We start from the raw sequence: 21456 nt of genomic DNA, 5'->3' as shown, positions 1-21456 counted from the left end.
TCTCTCTCTCTCTCTCTGCCTCTCTCTCTCTCTGCTCTCTCTCTCTCTCTCTCTCTGCCTCTCTCTCTCTCTCTCTCTGCTCTCTCTCTCTCTCTCTCTGCTCTCTCTCTCTCTCTCTGCCTCTCTCTCTCTCTCTCTCTGCCTCTCTCTCTCTCTCTGCTCTCTCTCTCTCTCTCTGCCTCTCTCTCTCTCTCTGCCTCTCTCTCTCTCTCTGCCTCTCTCTCTCTCTCTGCCTCTCTCTCTCTCTCTGCCTTGGGAGTGTTTTGTAGTTGAGAGGCCATGTAAAGGGCTCTGTCCTTAATTCCTTTCAATTTTTATTTTCTATGGTGGAGAGTTAACACACTGTTAGTTTAATTCAGGTTTTTTTCAACGTTTGGGAGGAAGAAGACAGAGTTTTAGTTTCCTGGGGTTTGAACGGTGTGGTGTGCAATGATGGCTTCGCAGCCTTGGGCGAAGGAGATGCTGTCATTACGGCATGGATTCAGGTGTGTTCCTGAGAATGGAGTTAAGGTGGAGGAGGTTCTGCTCATGGTCGGCGAACAGCTAGGAGATGAATTTATGGATTCCGCTTCCAGAATTAACAAAGCTGTGATTGTCTTCATGAAAAGAGTGAATTTGGTGGGTAGGTTGATTGCTAGTGGAATATTTGTAAGGGACGTGTTGGTGGCGTAGCTGAGTCTGGGTCTAGACATGCTATGGATGGTGGTGTAGCTGAGACTGGATCTAGTCATGTCATGGATGGTGGTGTAGATGAGGCAGGGCCTAGTCAGATTACGCTTGGGGAATGAGGAGAGTATCGTGGGGAAGGGCAAGCGGCTAGCGGCGGTGGAGGAGGGTGTCAAGTGGAAGAGGGGGAAAAAGGGGAGAAGAAAGGAGGTGGGAGGAGGGGCTGATGTGGTCAAAGGTACTAAGGAACCTTTGCCTGTCGTTAGGGGGAGGCCCTGACTAGAGAGAAAGGGCAGGTGGTCCGAATGGGAGATGAGGAGGAGGAAGGTGAATCTGAGGAGGAGGACAATGTTTAGGCTTTTTTTCCCAGGCTCCTTATCAATGGGTCCAGAGCTGACAGCCAATCAGGAAGAGGGGTCAAAGTACATGAGACTAAAGGGTAAAAGGTTCATCTTGAAGCTTTATTTTGCGTACCAGGAAAGTTCGTAAGATCAGTATAACACGCTTTGAAAAAATGAGGGGCATGGAAACATTTTGGGTTGAGAAAGTGGGTCACAACCGTGCATAATGGTCTACCTTCAGATGCTATTTAGATTAATAGTAGTAATTTTGCTATTCATTCAAAGGTCTTTATTTTGAAAATTTTCTACATTTTAGAATAATAGGGAGACATCAACACTATGAAATAAAACATATGGAATCATGTCGTAACCAAAAAAGTATATTTGAGAATCTTCAAAGTAGCCACCCTTTGCCTTGATGACATCTTTGCAAACTCTTGGCATTCTGCTTTGCTGGTGACACAGTCTGTGATTTATTTAGAATTCAAGACACACTTAACCAGCATGGCTACCACAGAATTCTGCAGCGACACGCCATTCCATCTGGCTTGCACTTAGTGTGACTATCATTTGTTTTTCTACTTTGAAGAATATACAATATATTTAGATGTTTAACACATTGTTTTCGTTAAGTGTTGGAATCATGTACAATGTAGAAAATAGTAAAAATAAAGAAAAACCCTTGAATGAGTAGGTGTGACCAAACTTTTGACTGGTACTGTATGTATTTACAAAAAAATATACATGGGGGATTGAAAATGATGCAGACAATCTATCTGCAATATTAAAGCTGATCTACCCCCAGAGGTCCAGACATTAATTAGGCTGTTCTCTGACTCTCCATGTACCCTGGTCTGTCTGTCACTGACCCTTGTGTCAAGAGAAAATATGCAGCTACAGTTGAAGTCAGAAGTTCACATTTAAACTCAGTTTTTCACAATTCCTGACATTAATTATATTAAAGATTCACTGGTTTAGGTCAGTTAGGATCACCACTTTATTTGAAGAATGTGAAATGTCAGAATAATAGTAGAGAGAATGATTTATTTCAGCTTTTATTTCTTTCATCACATTCCCAGTGGGTCAGAAGTTTACAAACAGTCAATTAGTATTTGGTAGCATTGCCTTTAAATTGTTTAACTTGTGGGTCAAACGTTTTGTGTAGCCTTCCAACAAGCTTTCCACAATATGTTGGGTGAATTTTGGACCATTCCTCCTGACAGAGCTGGTGTAACTGAGTCAGGTTTTAAGGCATCCTTGCTCGCACACGCTTTTTCAGTTCAGCCCACAAATGCTCTATAGGATTTAGGTCAGGGCTTTGTGATGGCCACTCCAATACCTTGACTTTGTTGTCCTTAAGCCAACTTGCCACAACTTTGGAAGTAGGCTTGGGGTCATTGTCCATTTGGAAGACCCATTTGAGACCAAGCCTTAACTTCCTGACCGATGTCTTGAGATGTTGCTTCAATATATCCACAGAATTTTCCGCCCTCATGATGTCATCTAATTTGTGAAGTGCACCAGTCCTTCCTGCAGCAAAGCACCTCCACAACATGATGCTGCCACGGTTGGGATGGTGTTCTTCAGCTTGCATGCATCCCCCTTTTTTCCTCCAAACATAACAATGGTGGGCCAAAGACTTCTATTTTTGTTTCATCAGACCAGAGGACATTTCTCCAAAAAGTACGATCTTTGTCCCCATGTGCAGTTGCAAACCGTAGTCTGGCTTTTTTATGGCGGTTTTGGAGCAGTGGCTTCGTCCTTGCTGAGAGGCCTTTCAGGTTATGTTGATATAGGACTCGATTTGCTGTGGATATAGATACTTTTGTACTTGTTTCCTCAAGCATCTTCACAAGGTCTCCTTTACTGTTGTTCTGGGATTGAGTTGCACTTTTCGTACCAAAGAACGCATCTCCTTCCTGAGCGGTATGATGGCTGCGTGGTCCCTTTGGTGTTTATAATTGCATACTACTATTTGTACAGATGAACGTGGTACCTTCAGGCGTTTGGAAATTGTTCTCAAGGATGAACCAGACATGTGGAGGCTAACCATTTTTTTGCTGAGGTCTTGGCTGATTTCTCTTGATTTTCCGATGATGTCAAGCAAAGAGGCACTGAGTTTGAAGGTAGGCCTTGAAATACATCCACAGGTGCACCTCCAATTTACTCAAATGATGTCAATTAGACTATCAGAAACTTCTAAAGCCATGACATTTTCTGTAATTTTCCAAGCCATATAACGGCACAGTAAACGTAGCGTATGTAAACTTCTGACCCTCTGGAATTGTGATACAGTGAATTGTAAGTGAAATAATCTGTCTTTAAACAATTGTTTGAAAAATGACTTGTCATGCATGAAGTAGATGTCCTAACCGACTTGCCAAAACTATAGTTTGTTAACAAGAAATTTGTGGAGTGGTTGAAATGAGTTTTAATGACTCCAACCTAAGTGTAAGTGAACTTCCGACTTCAAACTGTATATTGAACAAAAATAGAAAAGCCACATGTAAAGTGTGTTTCATGAGCTGAAATAAAAAGATCCCAGACATTTTCCATGCGCAGAAAAAGCTTATTTCTCTCAAATGTTGTGCAGAAATTTGTTTACATCCCTGTTAGTGAGCATTTATCCTTTTCCAAGATAATCCATCCACCTGACTGGTGTGGCATATCAATAAGCTGATTAAACAGCATGATAATTACACAGATGCACCTTGTGCTAGGGACAATAAAAGACCACTATAAAATGTGCATTTTTGCCACACAACCCAATGCCACAGATGTCTCATGTTTTGGGGAGCGTGCAATTGACATGCTGACTGCAGGAATGTCCACCAAAGCTGTTGCCAAATAATTGAATGTTCATTTCTCTACCATAAGTCACTTCCAACGTCATTTGTCAGTAAGTCCAACCGGCCTCACATCCGCAGACCACATGTAACTATGCCTGCCCAGGACCTCCAAATCCGATTATTTCACCTGCGGGATTGTCTGAGACCAGCCACCCAGACAGCTAATAAAACTGAGGAGTATTTATGTCTGTAATAAAGCCCTTGTGTGGGGAAAAACTCATTCTGATTGGCTGGGCCTGGCTCCCAAGTCGGTGAGGGCTCTCCGAGGCCCACCCATGCCTGCGCTCCTGCCCAGTCTTGTGAAATTCATAGATTAGGGCAACATTCATTTATTTAAATAGACCGATTTCCTTATATGAACTGGAACTCAGTAAAATCATTTAAATGGTTGCATGTTGTGTTTATACTTTTGTTCAGTATACTCCAGTCCCTGCCATTCCTCTCCCTCATCTCTGCTTCTCTATCTCCTCCCTCTTTTGGCAGGTAACCTAGCGGTTAGAGTGTCGGGCCAGTAACCAAAAGGTTGCTGGTTTGAACACCCAAGCCGACAAGGTAAAGAATCTGTTGATATACCCTTAAGCAAAGCACTTCACCCTAACTTTCTCCAGGGAAACCTTACTACTATGGCTGAACCTGTAAAACAACACATTTCACAGCACCTATCTGGCTTAGGTGACAATAATATATATATATTTTTTATCTGCCTCCGTCCCCTGTTCATAAGAGTATGATATTATCACTTTCTGTACTCTCTAGCCCTCTCTTTACATTTACATTTAAGTCATTTAGCAGACGCTCTTATCCAGAGCGACTTACAAATTGGTGCATTCACCTTATGACATCCAGTGGAACAGTCACTTTACGATAGTGCATCTAAATCTTAAAGGGGGGGGGGATACTTATCCTATCCTAGGTATTCCTTAAAGAGGTGGGGTTTCAGGTGTCTCCGGAAGGTGGTGATTGACTCCGCTGTCCTGGCGTCGTGAGGGAGTTTGTTCCACCATTGGGGGGCCAGAGCAGCGAACAGTTTTGACTGGGCTGAGCGGGAGCTGTACTTCCTCAGTGGTAGGGAGGCGAGCAGGCCAGAGGTGGATGAACGCAGTGCCCTTGTTTGGGTGTAGGGCCTGATCAGAGCCTGGAGGTACTGAGGTGCCGTTCCCCTCACAGCTCCGTAGGCAAGCACCATGGTCTTGTAGCGGATGCGAGCTTCAACTGGAAGCCAGTGGAGAGAACGGAGGAGCGGGGTGACGTGAGAGAACTTGGGAAGGTTGAACACCAGACGGGCTGCGGCGTTCTGGATGAGTTGAAGGGGTTTAATGGCACAGGCAGGGAGCCCAGCCAACAGCGAGTTGCAGTAATCCAGACGGGAGATGACAAGTGCCTGGATTAGGACCTGCGCCGCTTCCTGTGTGAGGCAGGGTCGTACTCTGCGGATGTTGTAGAGCATGAACCTACAGGAACGGGCCACCGCCTTGATGTTGGTTGAGAACGACAGGGTGTTGTCCAGGATCACACCAAGGTTCTTAGCGCTCTGGGAGGAGGACACAATGGAGTTGTCAACCGTGATGGCGAGATCATGGAACGGGCAGTCCTTCCCCGGGAGGAAGAGCAGCTCCGTCTTGCCGAGGTTCAGCTTGAGGTGGTGATCCGTCATCCACACTGATATGTCTGCCAGACATGCAGAGATGCGATTCGCCACCTGGTCATCAGAAGGGGGAAAGGAGAAGATTAGTTGTGTGTCGTCTGCATAGCAATGATAGGAGAGACCATGTGAGGTTATGACAGAGCCAAGTGACTTGGTGTATAGCGAGAATAGGAGAGGGCCTAGAACAGAGCCCTGGGGGACACCAGTGGTGAGAGCGCGTGGTGAGGAGACAGATTCTCGCCACGCCACCTGGTAGGAGCGACCTGTCAGGTAGGACGCAATCCAAGCGTGGGCCGCGCCGGAGATGCCCAACTCGGAGAGGGTGGAGAGGAGGATCTGATGGTTCACAGTATCGAAGGCAGCCGATAGATCTAGAAGGATGAGAGCAGAGGAGAGAGTTAGCTTTAGCAGTGCGGAGCGCCTCCGTGATACAGAGGAGAGCAGTCTCAGTTGAATGACTAGTCTTGAAACCTGACTGATTTGGATCAAGAAGGTCATTCAGAGAGAGATAGCGGGAGAGCTGGCCAAGGACGGCACGTTCAAGAGTTTGAGAGAAAAGAAAGAAGGGATACTGGTCTGTAATTGTTGACATCGGAGGGATCGAGTGTAGGTTTTTTCAGAAGGGGTGCAACTCTCGCTCTCTTGAAGACGGAAGGGACGTAGCCAGCGGTCAGTGATGAGTTGATGAGCGAGGTGAGGTAAGGGAGAAGGTCTCCGGAAATGGTCTGGAGAAGAGGGGAGGGGATAGGGTCAAGCGGGCAGGTTGTTGGGCGGCCGGCCGTCACAAGACGCGAGATTTCATCTGGAGAGAGAGGGGAGAAAGAGGTCAGAGCACAGGGTAGGGCAGTGTGAGCAGAACCGCGGTGTCGTTTGACTTAGCAAACGAGGATCGGATGTCGTCGACCTTCTTTTCAAAATGGTTGACGAAGTCGTCTGCAGAGAGGGAGGAGGGGGGGAGGAGGATTCAGGAGGGAGGAGAAGGTGGCAAAGAGCTTCCTAGGGTTAGAGGCAGATGCTTGGAATTTAGCGTGGTAGAAAGTCTTTCTCTTCCACATCTCCCCCTCTCATTATCTCTGTCCCTCAATCCCCCCTCCCCCCATATCTCCCCCTCTCTCTTTCTCTCTCCCCCTCTCTTTCTCCCTCTCTCGCTCTCTGCAGTAGATGTGATCCAGATGGCGATAGCTGCAGTCTGATCCTGGACCCTGTCCTGTGCTGTCTCAGCACTAGGAAACATACACACTCTGGCTCCCATTACACAGCAGACTATTACTGCCTCCCAAACAGCAACCTATTTCCTACATAGTACTGTGCACTACTTTCGACCATAGCCCTATGGGTCCTGGTCAAAAGTAGTCCACAATAAAGGGATAGGGTGCCATTTTGGATGTAAACAGAGATTGTAATTGAGATAGACATTCACCAGCTTCTACTGGTGGTCAAACTCTGAGATATTATATGGCCTTGGACCTTCCTTGTCAGCTCTCCTTTTCATCAATTTCCTTCTGTCATGTGTTTTTTCGCATCCTCTCTTTCTCTCTATTTTGTCTCTCCCTCCCTCATTATTTTTTTTGCTCTCTCGGTCTTTCTCTTACATTTTCTCTCTCCATCTCTCGTTCACGCCCCTGTTTGATTAGCAGTTGCTGCTAATTCTAAGGCCTGCGCTCATTCTATTTTGATCCTGCACAGCTGCAGTTTTACTGAGAATCAGCACAGGGGTGGATGGAAAGAATCGGAGAAAATAGGGAGAATGGGGTTGTTTGGTGGGATGTGGAAGTGAGTGAGGCTGGAGAAGAAAGAGGGGGAGATGGAGGGATGGAAGCAGCCCAGACAGCTGGAGCGGAATAGGGGGGGGGGGTTGGATGTTTGATGGGCTGCAGGTGTTTTAGCAGCTCGTTAAAGGACTTAATGGGGTATGTAACAGATCCTGTTGATACACTGACTGAGATTTTCTAAATATTGAGCAATTATGGAACTTGAAATACACTGAACAAAAATATAAATGCAACTTGTAAAGTGTTGGTCTCATGTTTCATGAGCTGAAATAAAAGATCCCAGAAATATTCCATGTGTACGTAAAGCTTATTTCTCTCAACTTTTGTGCACAAATTTGTTTACATCCCTGTTAGTGAGCATTTATCTTTTGCCAAGATAATCAATCCCCCTGCACAGGTGTGGTATACCAAGAAGCTGATTAAACAGCATGATCATTACACAGGTGTACCTTGTGCAGGGGGCAATAAAAGGCCACTCTAAAATGTGCAGTTTTGTCACACAACCCAATACCACAGATGTCTCCTGTTTTGAGGGAGCGTGCAATTGTCCACCAGAGCTGTTGCCAGAGATTTTAATGTTAATTTCGCTACCATAAGCCGCCTACAACATAATTTCTGAGAATTTGAAATTATGACCACGTGTAACCACGGCAGTCCAGGACCTCCACATCAGGCTTTTTCATCGGCGGGATCGTCTGAGACCAGCCACTCGGACAGCTGATGAAACTGTGGGTTTGCACAACCTAATCATTTCAGCACAAACTGTCAGAAAACGTCTCAGCGAAGCCTTTGGTCACTGGCTTGCTGGGGAAGTGTGCTCGTTATGGATGAATCCTAGTTTCAACTGTATCCTGAGGCCCATTGTCCCATCACTTCATGTTTCAGCATGATAATACAAGGATCTGTACACAATTCCTGAAAGATGAAAATGGGACAGTTCTCCCATGGCCTACATACTCACCAGACATGTCAACCATTGAGCATGTTTGGGATGCTCTGGATTGACGTGTACGCAGAGTGTTCCAGTTCCCGCAAATATCCATCAACTTCGCACAGCCTTTGAAGAAGAGTGGGACTACATTCCACAGGCCACAATCAACAGCCTGGTCAACTCAATGCGAAGGAGGTGTGTTGCGCTGCATGAGGCAAATGGCTAGGCACACCAGATACTTACTGGTTTTCTGAGCCCTCTTCCACTTTAAATCTGTGACCAACACATGCATATCTGTATTCCCAGTCAGGTCAAAGCCATAGATTAGGGCCTAATGAATTCATTTCAAGTGACAGATTTCTGTATTTTTTTATTGAACCATTTATTTAACTAGGTAAGTCAGTTAGGAACACATTTTTATTTACAATGACACCCTATCAAAAGGCAAAAGGCCTCCTGCAGGGAGAGGGACTGGGATTAAAATAAAAATGTTAGACAAAACACACATCACAACAAGAGAGACACTACATGACAGCAACACATGACAACACAACATGGTAGCGACACAACATGGCAGCAGCACAAAACATGGTATGACCATTATTGGGCACAGACAACAGAAAAGGGCAAGAAGATGGAGACAACAATACATCAGGCAAAGCAGCCACAGGTGTCAGTTAGAGTGTCCATGATTGAGACTTTGAATGAAGAGATAAAACTGTCCAGTTTGAGTGTTTTGTTGCAGCTCGTTCCAGTCACCAGCTGCACCGGGTGTTGTATGTGGAGGATGAGGGCGGCAGTAGGTACAGTATCTCAGATAGAGGGGAAGGTTTTATAAATAAGCATCAACCAGTGGGTTTTGTATCAGGTATACAGAGATGACCAGTTTACAGAGGACTATAGAGTGCAGTGATGTGTCTTATAAGGAGCATTGGAGGCAAACCATTTACTGGAAGTTTAGAGGTGTCAATCATTCATCTCACATTGTGTGTGTGTGTGTGTGTGTGTGTGTGTGTGTGTGTGTGTGTGTGTGTGTGTGTGTGTGTGTGTGTGTGTGTGTGTGTGTGTGTGTGTGTGTGTGTGTGTGTGTGTGTGTGTGTGTGTGTGTGTGTGTGTGTGTGTGTGTGTGTGTGTGTGTGTGTGTGTGAGAGACATTGTTTCCCTGATCTGCCAGAGAAAAGTGGTTTGTGGTCTAACTGTTGCTAAGAGGAGGGGGCTAGCTAGAGAGAAGATAGAGGGGTACATAACATGGAGTGTGAGACACCTTTAACATCAATTATAAATACATTTGTAAATTGATTTTCTTTTTCTTCACATATGCTGTAGCTTGATCCTAGTTTACATAATTCTGAGGATCTTGTGTTGTGCAAGCCATCGGTTGAGACACAGCATACTCTTGAACACAGGGTAGGCGTCAATTTAATCATAGAAATATAATCCATAGAATGGACCTGCAATTAGCTGTTACACCATTGACATTGGAATGTAATTTAAATTTGAGCTTTTAGTTACTACCACAAATATGTATTTTCTATTATCTATATTTTTATTATTATCTATGGAAGATGGTTGGACCTCCAACCATCTTTGTGGTATTAATTACAGCTTCACCATCGAGCATCCTGACTGGTTGCATCACCACCTGGAATGGCAACTGCTCAGCATCCAACAGTCTTCTACCCCCAAGCCATAAGACAGCTGAACAATTAATCAAATGGCCACCCGGACTACTTACATTGACACCCCCCCCCCCCTTTGTTTTTACACTGCTGCAACTCGCTGTTTATCTATGCATAGTCACTTTACCCCTACCTACATGTACAAATTACCTTGACAAACCTGCCCACACACACACACACACACACACACACACACACACACACACACACACACACACACACACACACACACACACACACACACACAGTATTGTTATATTATTGGGTTACTTTTTGTATTTTATTTAGTAAAGTTTTTGTTTGCTTTATTCCTTGACCTGAATTGATAGTTAAGGGCTTGTAAAGTATGCATTTCACGGTAAGGTCTGTGCATGTTTATTTATTTTTTATTTTACTAGGCAAGTCAGTTAAGAACACATTCTTATTTTCAATGACGCCTAGGAACAGTGGGTTAAGTGCCTGTTCAGGGGCAGAACGACAGATTTGTACCTTGTCAGCTCGGGGATTTGAACTTGCAACCTTTCAGTTACTAGTCCAACGCTCTAACCATTAGGCTACCCTGAAAAAGTGTGTAAATTTTGTAATTGTAATGTTTAGTAGCTACATTTATCAGCCAAAACATGAAACGCACCCTTTATTCAGGAACATGCCATGTCTCAACCGATGGCGGACACAACACGAACACCTCAGATTATGTCAAATAGGATCTAAGCTACAACATAAGTGAAAATGGATTAAAAAAACATGTTTTACACATTTTTAGCAAAGAAATATATACAAATGTTTCGTAAAAAAAAATCTAGAAATGATAAAATAGCTTTACAACCCTGATTTGTATGCTTTCAAGTGATGTCAAACGTAACCTTTTATCTTTTTAGTGATTGTAACGTACAGTACCAGTCAAGTTTGGACACATCTACAGATTCCATTTAAAAAAATAAAATAAAATAAAACTTTTCTACATCCTCTTAAGGATTTTTTCAATATTTGCCTAAAATGACATACCCAAATCTAACTGCTTGTAGCTCAGGCCCTGAAGCAAGGATATGCATATTATTGGCACCATTTGAAAGGAAACACTTAAGTTTATGGAAATGTGAAATGAATGTAGTAGAATATAACACAATAGATCTGGTAAAAGATAATACAAAGAGAAAAAAAAATTGTACCATCGTTGAAATGCAAGAAAAAGGCCATAATGTATTATTCCACCCAGGTGCAATTTAGATTTTGGCCAATAGATAGCATCAGTGTAAGTGCAAATTTTTATACTGATCCAATGAACTATTGCATTTCTGTTCAAAATTTTGTATCAAGACTGCCCAAATTTGCCTAATTTGTTTATGAATAACTTTGCATGTTCAAAATTGTGCACTCTCCTCAAACAATAGCATGGTATTATTTCACTGTAATAGCTACTGTAAATTAGATTAAGAAGAACTTAAGCTTTCTGCCAATATATGTCCTGGGAAATGTTATTGTTACTTACCTCATGTTAATCGCATTAGCCTACGTTAGCTCAACCGTCCTGTGGAAGGGACACAGATCCCGAAGAAGACATCAAAACTATGAAATAACACCTGGAATCATGTAGAAACCTAACAAGTGTTAAACAAATAAAAATATATTTTATATTTTTGATTCTTCAAAGTAGTCACCTTTTACCTTGATGACAGCTGTGCAAACTCTTGGCATTCTCTCTACCAGCTTTTTTTATTTGACCTTTATTTAACTAGGCAAGTTACGACAGATTTGTACCATGTCAGCTCGGGGGTTTGAACTTGCAACCTTCCGGTTACTAGTCCAATGCCCTAACCACTAGGCTAGACCGGCTCCACTGGGCAAGACATGCCCTGACCCAGAGTTACCTGCTGCAGAGGATAAGTTAATTAGAGTTACCAGCCTCAAATTGCAGCCCAAATAAATGCTTCACATAATTCAAGTAACAGACAGACCTCAACATCAACTGTTCAGAGGAGACTGCATTAATCAGGCCTTCATGGTCAAATTGCTGCGAAGAAACCACTACTAAAGTACACCAATAAGAAGAAGAGACTTGTTTGGGTGAAGAGATACGAGCAATTGACATTAGACTGGTGGAAATTTGTCCTTTGGTCCAATTTGAGCTTTTTGGTTCCAACTGCCGGGTCTTTGTGAGACGCAGAGTAGGTGAACGGATGGTCTCCGCATGTGTGGTTCCCACCGTAAAGCATGGAGGATGAGGTGTGATGGTGTGGGGGTGCTTTCCAGGTAAATCTGTCTGATTGATTTAGAATTCAAGGCACACTTAACCAGCATGGTTAACAGCATTCTGCAGTGATACACCATCCCATCTGGTTTGCACTTAGTAGGCCTATCATTTGTTTTTCAACAGGACAATGACCCAACACACCTCCAGGATGTGTAAGGGCTATTTGACCAACAAGTAGAGTGATGGAGTGCTGCATCAGATGACCTGGCCTCCACAATCACCTGACCACAACCCAATTGAGATGGTTTGGGATGAGTCGGACCGCAGAGTGAAGGAAAAGCAGCCAACAAGTGCTCAGCATATGTTGGAACTCCTTCAAGACTGTTGGAAAAGCATTCAAGGTGAAGCTGGTTGAGAGAATGCCAAGAGTTTGCAAAGCCGTCATCAAAAGGTGGCTACTTTGAAGAATCTAAAATCCAAAATATATTTGAATTTGTTTAACACTTTATTGGTTACTACATGATTCCATATGTGTTATTACATAGTTTTGATGTCTTCACTATTATTCTACACTGTAGAAAATGGTAAAATAACTTTGACAGGTTCTCTATATGCTTGGAGTCAGGAACCAGGTGCAGAAGGTGAGTTTAGTGATAAGAAAGGCAGATAAACAATAACAGGAGAAGCGTACTGACCAAAACCAAAACTGCCTGATGACTGAGGCTACATAAAGGGAGATGAATCATGGTGATGATGATGCCCAGGTGTGTGTAACGGTGGGGAGCAGGTGTGCGTAATGATGATGCCAGGACCAGTTGCTAGTAGAGCCGATCGCCGGAGCAGGCGTGACAGTGATGAAGACATGGCAGTCTCATTGTAGGTGAGGTATGCAAAATGGGTCAATTTTGAGCACCTTTATCTCCTGAATGTTTTGGCATCAAAATGTGAAAAACTGAAATCTAATGGCAATAGCCCTATACTAACATATGCCTGGAGAGTTGTCAAGGTGTGTGTCCCAAATGGCACCCTATTATTCCCTATATAGTGCACTACTTTTGTCTAGAGTCCTATTGGCCCTCGTCAAACGTAATGCACTATATATTGAATAGGGTGCCATTTTGGGATGTAACCCTCGTCTCCTCTCTCCCATTCAGTGTCGGTCAATGACTCTTCCTGTAAGCCCTATCAGCATCATTCTTCTCATCTGTTGGTTTGTGTCAAAGTCATGCTGCATTAGTTTTAAACTCTTGGTGTTGTATTGACCATCAATGGATGGAGAGAGTAAAATCGATTGCATTTTCTCCCCTTTTTAAATGATCAAAAACATAAAAAGATCTTACAGTAGCTTATGTAATCAGGTTAACAGCACTCAGACTCCGGTTGCTTCCCAAATGGCACCCTATTCTCTATATAGTGCACTACTTTTGACCGAGCCCTGGTCAAAATTACAGTAGTACACCATGTAGGGCATGGGACAAAGTCTGAGAGGCTGTGACGCAACAGGGTCAGTTCCTCAAACTGGTTGGTAGCTGACAGCACTCAGTTCTGCAATGAAATTTCATCTAAGGTAGTGTGTGTGTGTGTGTGTGTGTGTGTGTGTGTGTGTGTGTGTGTGTGTGTGTGTGTGTGTGTGTGTGTGTGTGTGTGTGTGTGTGTGTGTGTGTGTGTGTGTGTGTGTGTGTGTGTGTGTGTGTGTGTGTGTGTGTGTGGATGGATGGCGGGGCTGGGGGTAGTGTGCGCGCGTTCGTGCTTGCATGTATGTACAGTACCAGTCAAAAGTTTGGACACACTACCCCCCGCATTCCAGGTCACTACCTCATGATTTCTGCTTTCCAGGTGACCACCTCATGAAGCTGGTTGAGAGAATGTCAAGAGTGTGCAAAGCTGTCATCAAGGCAACGGGTGGCTACTTTGAAGAATCTCAAATATAAATATATTTTGATTTGTTTAACACTTTTTTGGTTACTAAATGATTCCATATGTGTTATTTCATAGTTTTAATGTCCACTATTATTCTACAATGTAGAACATAGTAAAAAGAAAGACAAACCCTTGAATGAGTAGGTGTGTCCAAACTTTTGACAGGGACTGTATGTATGTACATTGCTTCAGAACGTACCCCTTGACTTTTTCCACATTTTGTTGTGTTACAGCCTGAATTTAAAATGGATAACATTGAGCTCTATTGTCAGTCAAAGAAATGTCAAAGTGCAATTATGTTTTTTGATTTCTTTTACAAATTAATAAAAAAGGAAAAGCTGAAATGTCTTGAATCAGTAAGTATTCAAGTATTTAGGCAAGCCTAAATAAGTTCAGGAGTACACATTTGCTCAGGAGTACACAAGTCACATAAGTTGCATAGACTCACTCTGTGTGCAATAATAGTGTTAAACATTTTTGAATGATTACATCATCTCTGTACCCCACACATAAAATTATCTGTAAGGTCCGTGAATTTCAAACACATTCAACCACACAGACCAGTAAGGTTTTCCAATGCCTAGCAAAGAAGGACAGCTATTGGTAGATAGGAAGGAAATAAAAAAGCAACAATTCAATATCCCTTTCAGCATGGTGATGTTATTAATTACACTTTGGATGGTGTATCAATACACCCAGTCACAGTAAAGATACAGGTGTCCTTCCTAACTCAGTTGCCGAAGAGGAAAGAAGCCGCTCACGGATTTCACCATGAGGCCAATGGTGACTTTAAAACAATTAGAGTTTAATGGCTGTGATAGGATAAAACTGAGGATGGATCAACAACATTGTACTTACTCCACAATACTAACCTAAACGACAGAGTGAAAAGAAGGAAGCCTGTATAGAATAAAAATATTCCAAAGCATGCTTCCTCTTTGCAACAAGGCACTAAAGTAATACTGCAAAAAATGTGGCAACGTAATTAACTTTTTGACCTGAATACAAAGTGTTAAGTTTGAGGCAAATCCAATACAGCAATTACCACTCTCCATATTTTCAACCACAGTAGTGGCTGCATCTTATTATGGGTATGCTTGTAATCGTTAAGCATTAAAAACATGGAATGGTGCTATGCACAGGTTAAATCCAAGAGGAAACATGATTCAGTCTGCTTTCCACCAGACACTGGGAGATTAATTCACCTTTCAGTAGGGTGAAAGGCCAAATCTACGCTGTAGTTGCTTGCCAAGAAGGCAGTGAATGTCCTGAGTGGCCGAGTTATAGTTTTGACTTAAATTTGCTTGAAAATCTATGGCAAGACCTGGAAATGGTTGTCTAGCAATGATCAACAACTGAGCCATTTTTAATTCAGGCTGTGAAATAAAACATTTGGAATAAATTGAGTACTTTCTTAAGGAAGTAGCCTGGAGGTTTAGAGCGCTGGGCCAGAAACCGAATGGTTGCTGGTTTGAAACTCTGAGCCAGCTAGGTGAAAATGATGTCGATGTGCCCTTGAGCAAGGCACTTAACTCCTGTAAGTCGCTCTGGATAAGAGCGTCTGCTAAATAACTAAAATGTAAATGAGTGTCCTCGCACACACTTATTGGTCTTGGTTTATAAATACACCCCCTCTTTGGCAAATAAAGGAAGTTGTAGTTTACACACATCGGATGCACACGTATAGGCCCTGCCTGTGAGTGTGCATGCGTGTTTGTGATTAGAAAGAGAGTGAGAGGGTGTGGCATTGATTACAAGGAGACGAGATCATAATTGAGTGTCAGAACAGCAGTTTGTAAGAATTCAGTTGTGTGACGTAGCGGGGAGATGTCAGTCTAGTCTAGACCAATGTGTCTACGTACTGTAGTGTCAGTATTACAGAGCTGAACTTCCACTACAAAGTATTGTCCTGTAATGTTACTATGGCTACTGTATCTAATACAGTGTATTAATAATGGTGATTGAATTAATGCCATTTATCAGATGTTTTTTTTTTATCTAAGGTGATTTATAGTAGTGGTTGCATACATTTTCACATGGGTGGCCCCAGTGGGCATCCAGCCCAAAAATGTGGTGAGAGTAAGAACAAAGATAGAGAGAGTCTTCAGAGAGAAACGGAAGAGAGACAGATTTGGTGGTTGGATTTTTTTTCTCAGTTTTCCCTTGCTGCACCTCCTCTGTCACCGTGTGACATCAAGCATCTACTTCCTCCTTGGGCACCACCCGCTCCGACAGGTCTCACACACCCTTCAATGGACATTCTGCCTGCTGGAACACATGTCCTGTCCGTGTCCCCGTCTCTACCCGTGTCATCGGCATCCGTGTGCAGTCTTCTGTTTTGAATCAGGATGAGCTTCAGGAGTAAGATCACGTTCCGAAAGAAGACCAGGGATAAGAGCAGGCGTGTGCGGAACGATTTCAACCGGCTGAGCGTCGTATGTATGCTGTATCTCTCGCGTGCAGTGCCGTATCTTTGTGTTTTTATTGCCCTGGGCTTCCTTTTCCTCTCTGTTGCACTTGTCGATCTGGGGTGAAGTTCACCTAGGTAAAGATCTAGAATCAGCTTCCAATTCCTAACCTTAATCATGAGTGTGTGAAAAGGCAAATCTGACCCAAGTCTCTATCGGCAACTTCACTCTACACCGCATCTGTCTGTCAAAATGAGGCTAACCGATATGGCACAGGTTGGAGTTGGACATTGCTAGCCTTAGCCTAATACTAGTTAGCCAGTGACTCTCTATTTGACTATCTGATCGGTGTGTTGATACACCGATACACATAGTATTGCTCCCTATGTGTATCGGAGTTTCTATCCAGTGGAGTGGCCATTTACAGTGCCTTGCAAAAGTATTCATTTCCCTTGGCTTTTTAGCCTATTTTGTTGCATTACAACCTGTCATTTAAATTGATTTTTATTTGGATTTCATGTAATGGACATACACAAAATAGTTCAAATTGGTTAAGTGAAATTTAAAAAATGACTTGTTCAAAAAATAAATAAGTGGTGCGTGCATACCCCCTTTGGTATGAGGCCCCAAATGAGATCTGATGCAACCAATTACCTTCAGAAGTCAAATAATTAGTTAGATTGCACACAGGTGGACTTTTTAAGTGTCACATGATCTCAGTATATATACACCTGTTCTGAAAGGCCCCAGAGTCTGCAACACCACTAAGCAAGTGGCACCATAAAAACCAAGGAGCTCTCCGTACAGGTCAGGGACAAAGTTCTGGAGAAGTACAGATCAGGGTTGGGGACTAAAATTTAGCTTTTTGGCCATCAAGGAAAATGCTATGTCTGGCACAAACCCAACACCTCTCATCACCCCGAGAATACCATCCCCATAGTGAAGCATGGTGGTGGCAGCATCATGCTGTGGGGATGTTTTCCATCGGCAGGTACTGGTCAGAATTGAAGGAATGATGGATGACGATAAATACAAGGAAATTCTTGAGGGAAACCGGTTTGTCTTTCAGAGATTTGAGACTGGGGCTGAGGTTCACCTTCCAGCAGGACAATGAGCCTAAGCATACTGTTAAAGCAACACTTGAGTGGTTTAAGGGGAAACATTTAAATGTCTTGGAATGGCCAAGTCAAAGCCCAGACCTAAATCCAATTGAGAATCTGTGGAATGACTTAAAGATTGCTGTACACCAGCGGAACCCATCCAACTTGAAGGAGCTGGAGCAGTTTTGCCTTGAAGAATGGGCAAAAATCCCAGTGGCTAGATGTGCCAAGCTTATAGAGACATACCCAAAGAGACTTGCAGCTGTAATTGCTGCAAAAGGTGGCTATACATACTGTTGAATTCGGACGTTTACATACACCTTAGCCAATACATTTAAACTCTGTTTTTGACATTTCATCCAAGTAAAATGACCTGTCTTAGGTTAGTTAGGATCACCACTTTATTTTAATGTGAAATGTCAGAATAATAGTAGAGTGATTTATTTCAGCTTTTATTTCTTTCATCATATTCCCAGTGGGTCAGAAGTTTACATACACTCAATTAGTATTTGGATTAGTATTTGGTAGCATTGCCTTTAAATTGTTTAACTTGGGTCAAGCGTTTCGGGTAGCCATCCACAAGCTTCCCACAATAAGTTTGGTGAATTAATCTTGGCTGATTACTTTTGATTTTCCCATGATGTCAAGCAAAGAGGCATTGAGTTTGATGGTAGGCCTTGAAGTACATCCACAGATACACCTCCAGTTGACTGAAATTATGTCAATTAGCCTATCAAAAGCTTCTAAAGCCATGACATCATTTTCTGGAATTTTCCAAGCTGTGTAAAGGCACAGTCAACTTAATGTATGTAAACTTCTGACCCACTGGAATTGTGATGCAGTGAATTATGAGTGAAATAATCTGTCTGTAAACAATCGTTGGAAAAATGACTTTTGTCTTGCACAAAGTAGATGTCCTAACCGACTTGCCAAAACTATAGTTTGTTAACAAGAAAATTGTGGAGTGGTTAAAAAACGAGTTTTAATGAATCAAACCTAAGTGTATGTATACTTCAGACTTCAGCTGTAGTATTGACTTTGGGGGGGGGGGGGGGGGGGTAAGTAGTTACTCACGCTCAAGTTTTTTTTGTCTTTTATTTTTTGTTTGTTTCACAAGAAAAATATTTTCCATCTTCAAAGTGGTAGGCATGTTGTGTAAATCGAATGATACAAACCATCCAAAAATACATTTTAATTCTAGGTTGTGAGGCAATAAAATAGGAAACATGCCAAGGTGGGTGAATACTTTCGCAAGCCACTTTACAGTTGAGTCATTTAGCAGACATTCTTATCCAGATCATTTAAATAAATATCCCTATTTGTTCATATGGGAATCAAACCCACAATCCTGGCATTGCAAGTGCTGAGCTCTACCAACTAAGCCACACAGGACTACAATCAGCATGGGATCTATATGTTCACAACATTTCAACTGGAGCTATGAGTTTGTCAGCAGGGGACTTTTACACCTCTACACGTATGTCCGATTTGTACAAATGCTCTGCAACATCTTGACCGTATTGGTGTGATGTTGTCCGGTGGAATATCGGTGCCAAACGTGTAGGTGTCATGTAGCATGTCTCAAGCTGCTTTGAAATGTGATAAAACGCCCACTACAACACACTCTATAGTCCCAGTCATTACTGAGCTGTTGCGTTACTGAGCCGATAGTACTTCAGGTGTCAGGGAAGGTAACGTCCCTATATGACGCTAAGATTGCTTCGGCTGACTGTTATAGGGTAAGTAGTGCCTATTTCCTTCCACTTTGTTGTGGAATTACCCCAGCGGTTTTGTCTTTCTCAATGACACCCTACTCCCTCTGTAGTGCACTACCTTTGACCAGAATAAAAGGGGACCAAAACTAAGGGGGTGCCATTTGACCTCTCAGTGCCTCTGGTCAGGTCAAATCAAAACGGAATGGGCCAAACCCACAGTGGTGATCAAGTGATTTGGCAACAGTGTGAATGAATGCTGAGTATGAAAGACTGTTGTTAATGTGTTTCTCTGCCCCTGCCACCGGTCCGTCTGTGTGGTAAGATCCCTACTGGCTGGAAACACAAAGGGAAGTTAATATTTGTTTTATGTTCATTTTGAAATCTCGGCTGAAAACCACCTTCAGGCATATGACGTTAGATATATATTTTTGTCGGTTTTATTTATTATATTGAGATTGGGCAGTGAAGAGGGCTAGAGGAGACGTCAAAGGTAGGATAGATTGGGAGGCAGATTGGAAACCCATGCCGACTGGTGGCGTTGGCTAAACGTGTGTCCCGGGCTGGGTACGCCACACTAACCGCTGGACCACTATCCGCAGACCGCTCAGGCAAAAGATATTGTCTTGGTAGATATTTCTGTGAGGTTGACAACTTCAATTGTCCTCAGCTGTAATTCTCTCTAACAGTCGGGCACAGTTAAACAAAAATATATATATATTTAACAGTGGAATCACAACAAGATCCTTCCTCACAACAAAAGATTGTTATGATTCTGGGTGTTTTGCAGTCTTTAGTTTTTCTGTCACGTTCTTTGCCATGCTTTTATTCCTCACTGACTGCCTGCTTCCACCACTCTCCCTTATGTGTCAGGGACGTGTTCACTAGGAATCAAACTGAAGCAAATGGTGTGGGACCTAGCTGAACTTGTCCGATTAGAAACCATTTTTCCTTTAAAAAGAAAAAAAGATTTGCTACGATGTGCACTAAAGAATTACACCCCTGGTCTAACTGAACAGAGGCTCGTGGTCGGAACGCAGGAGAAAACATCCCGCAGTGGGCGTGTCAACAGAGAGAAGACAGGTCATCAGTTTTCCAACCCTCTGACCGCAGTTTGTGTTAGCGGTGATGAATAAGACGTGCTGCTTTTCCTTTGAGGACCCGAAATAGCCTCATCTCATCATGTGCTGTCCATTTCGCTTTCTGTCAAACGCTCTGTCCGGATGGGATTGTTGAGACCATTTGCTGTGCAGATGTGCAGCCTAACTCGTAACCTAAAACGTATTGTAAAACTTCTGGCTTTGTACTATATCAGCCTACGGTCATATCAGAGCTTGAATCTCTGATGTAATCGATTGAAATACTACTCAGCACCAGAAACTATCATTAAATATGTTTTCTGAGCTAATGTAATATATTCTTCTCTGTCAGTAAAACGGTTTCCCTCGACATGTTTTTGGTTTGGTTTGGCACATGACATGTAACCCACTTCATCCTCTATTTTACTTCTCTCTTCCCCGCCCCTCTAGGCTGGGGTCCGCGTTCCAAATGGCACCCTCTTCCCCTAATATAGTGCACTACTCTTGGCCAGGGCCCGTAGGAAATGGGGTGCCGTTTGGGACACAGACTTGGTGTTTACGTAGCTGATCCAATGGTGACAGTCTAAACACAGGAAGTGAGGTGGTGGCTCTAGCTCGTTTGTTTTTCTTCATGCCTTGCAAAGAAAATGATTCATGCCCGTCCGGTGAAAGATAAACAGATGTCCTGGGGTTTAGACTATTTGCCTAGCTACACCGTTTGTCTCGTGTTCGGTTTGAAGAACACTTGTTGACTGGCTGACTTTTCTCAGTGTATATGACGTGACTGCTGAGTGTTTTGGGTATCAGCGCAGTTCAGAGAGGTTTATAAGTCAGGATTGTAGAATGGTATAGAAGAAAAATGTTAGCGTGGTGTCGCTGCCTGTGCGCCTGTCTGTCTTTCTCGCAGTGCGTTACAGCAGGATAAGTCCTAGATGTAGAAGACTTTTCTGTGTGACCTAATAGTTGAATATGTTGGATATTCCATGGTGTGACTGTTACAGTGGTCCTCATATGTATGGTTGACTGCGCGATTCTGATAATGTGTGTGTGTGTGTGCGCATTTGGATTTGAATCCTGCATCCGCCGCTTTCTCATCTGTGTTTCCCCAAGTAGTACCCAAGTGTTTATTTCACTTCCAAATGGGATAAGTCAAGTAAAATGTG

At 43.0% G+C, this 21456-nt stretch overlaps 1 protein-coding gene across 7 annotated transcripts in view; it reads left to right on the top strand.

The window, feature by feature from the left end:
* The window catches only part of dock10 (dedicator of cytokinesis 10), a 216253-nt gene that overhangs the window by 80384 nt on the left and 114413 nt on the right, over positions 1–21456 (top strand). The window contains exon 1 of one of the 7 annotated variants that reach the window (XM_046316184.1): positions 16237–16429. The exons of the other annotated variants lie outside the window; for them this stretch is intronic. Within the exon in view, the coding sequence (XP_046172140.1) occupies positions 16343–16429 (87 nt within the window). The 5' untranslated portion in view covers positions 16237–16342. Of the gene's footprint in view, positions 1–16236; positions 16430–21456 lie in introns of those variants that run through there. 7 annotated transcript variants of the gene reach the window in all.

The sequence above is a fragment of the Oncorhynchus gorbuscha genome, linkage group LG19 (assembly GCF_021184085.1).
Source record: "Oncorhynchus gorbuscha isolate QuinsamMale2020 ecotype Even-year linkage group LG19, OgorEven_v1.0, whole genome shotgun sequence".
Classification (NCBI taxonomy): domain Eukaryota; kingdom Metazoa; phylum Chordata; class Actinopteri; order Salmoniformes; family Salmonidae; genus Oncorhynchus; species Oncorhynchus gorbuscha.
Note: the sequence above shows the minus strand (reverse complement) of the source record. Positions and strands in the feature narration are given on the sequence as shown.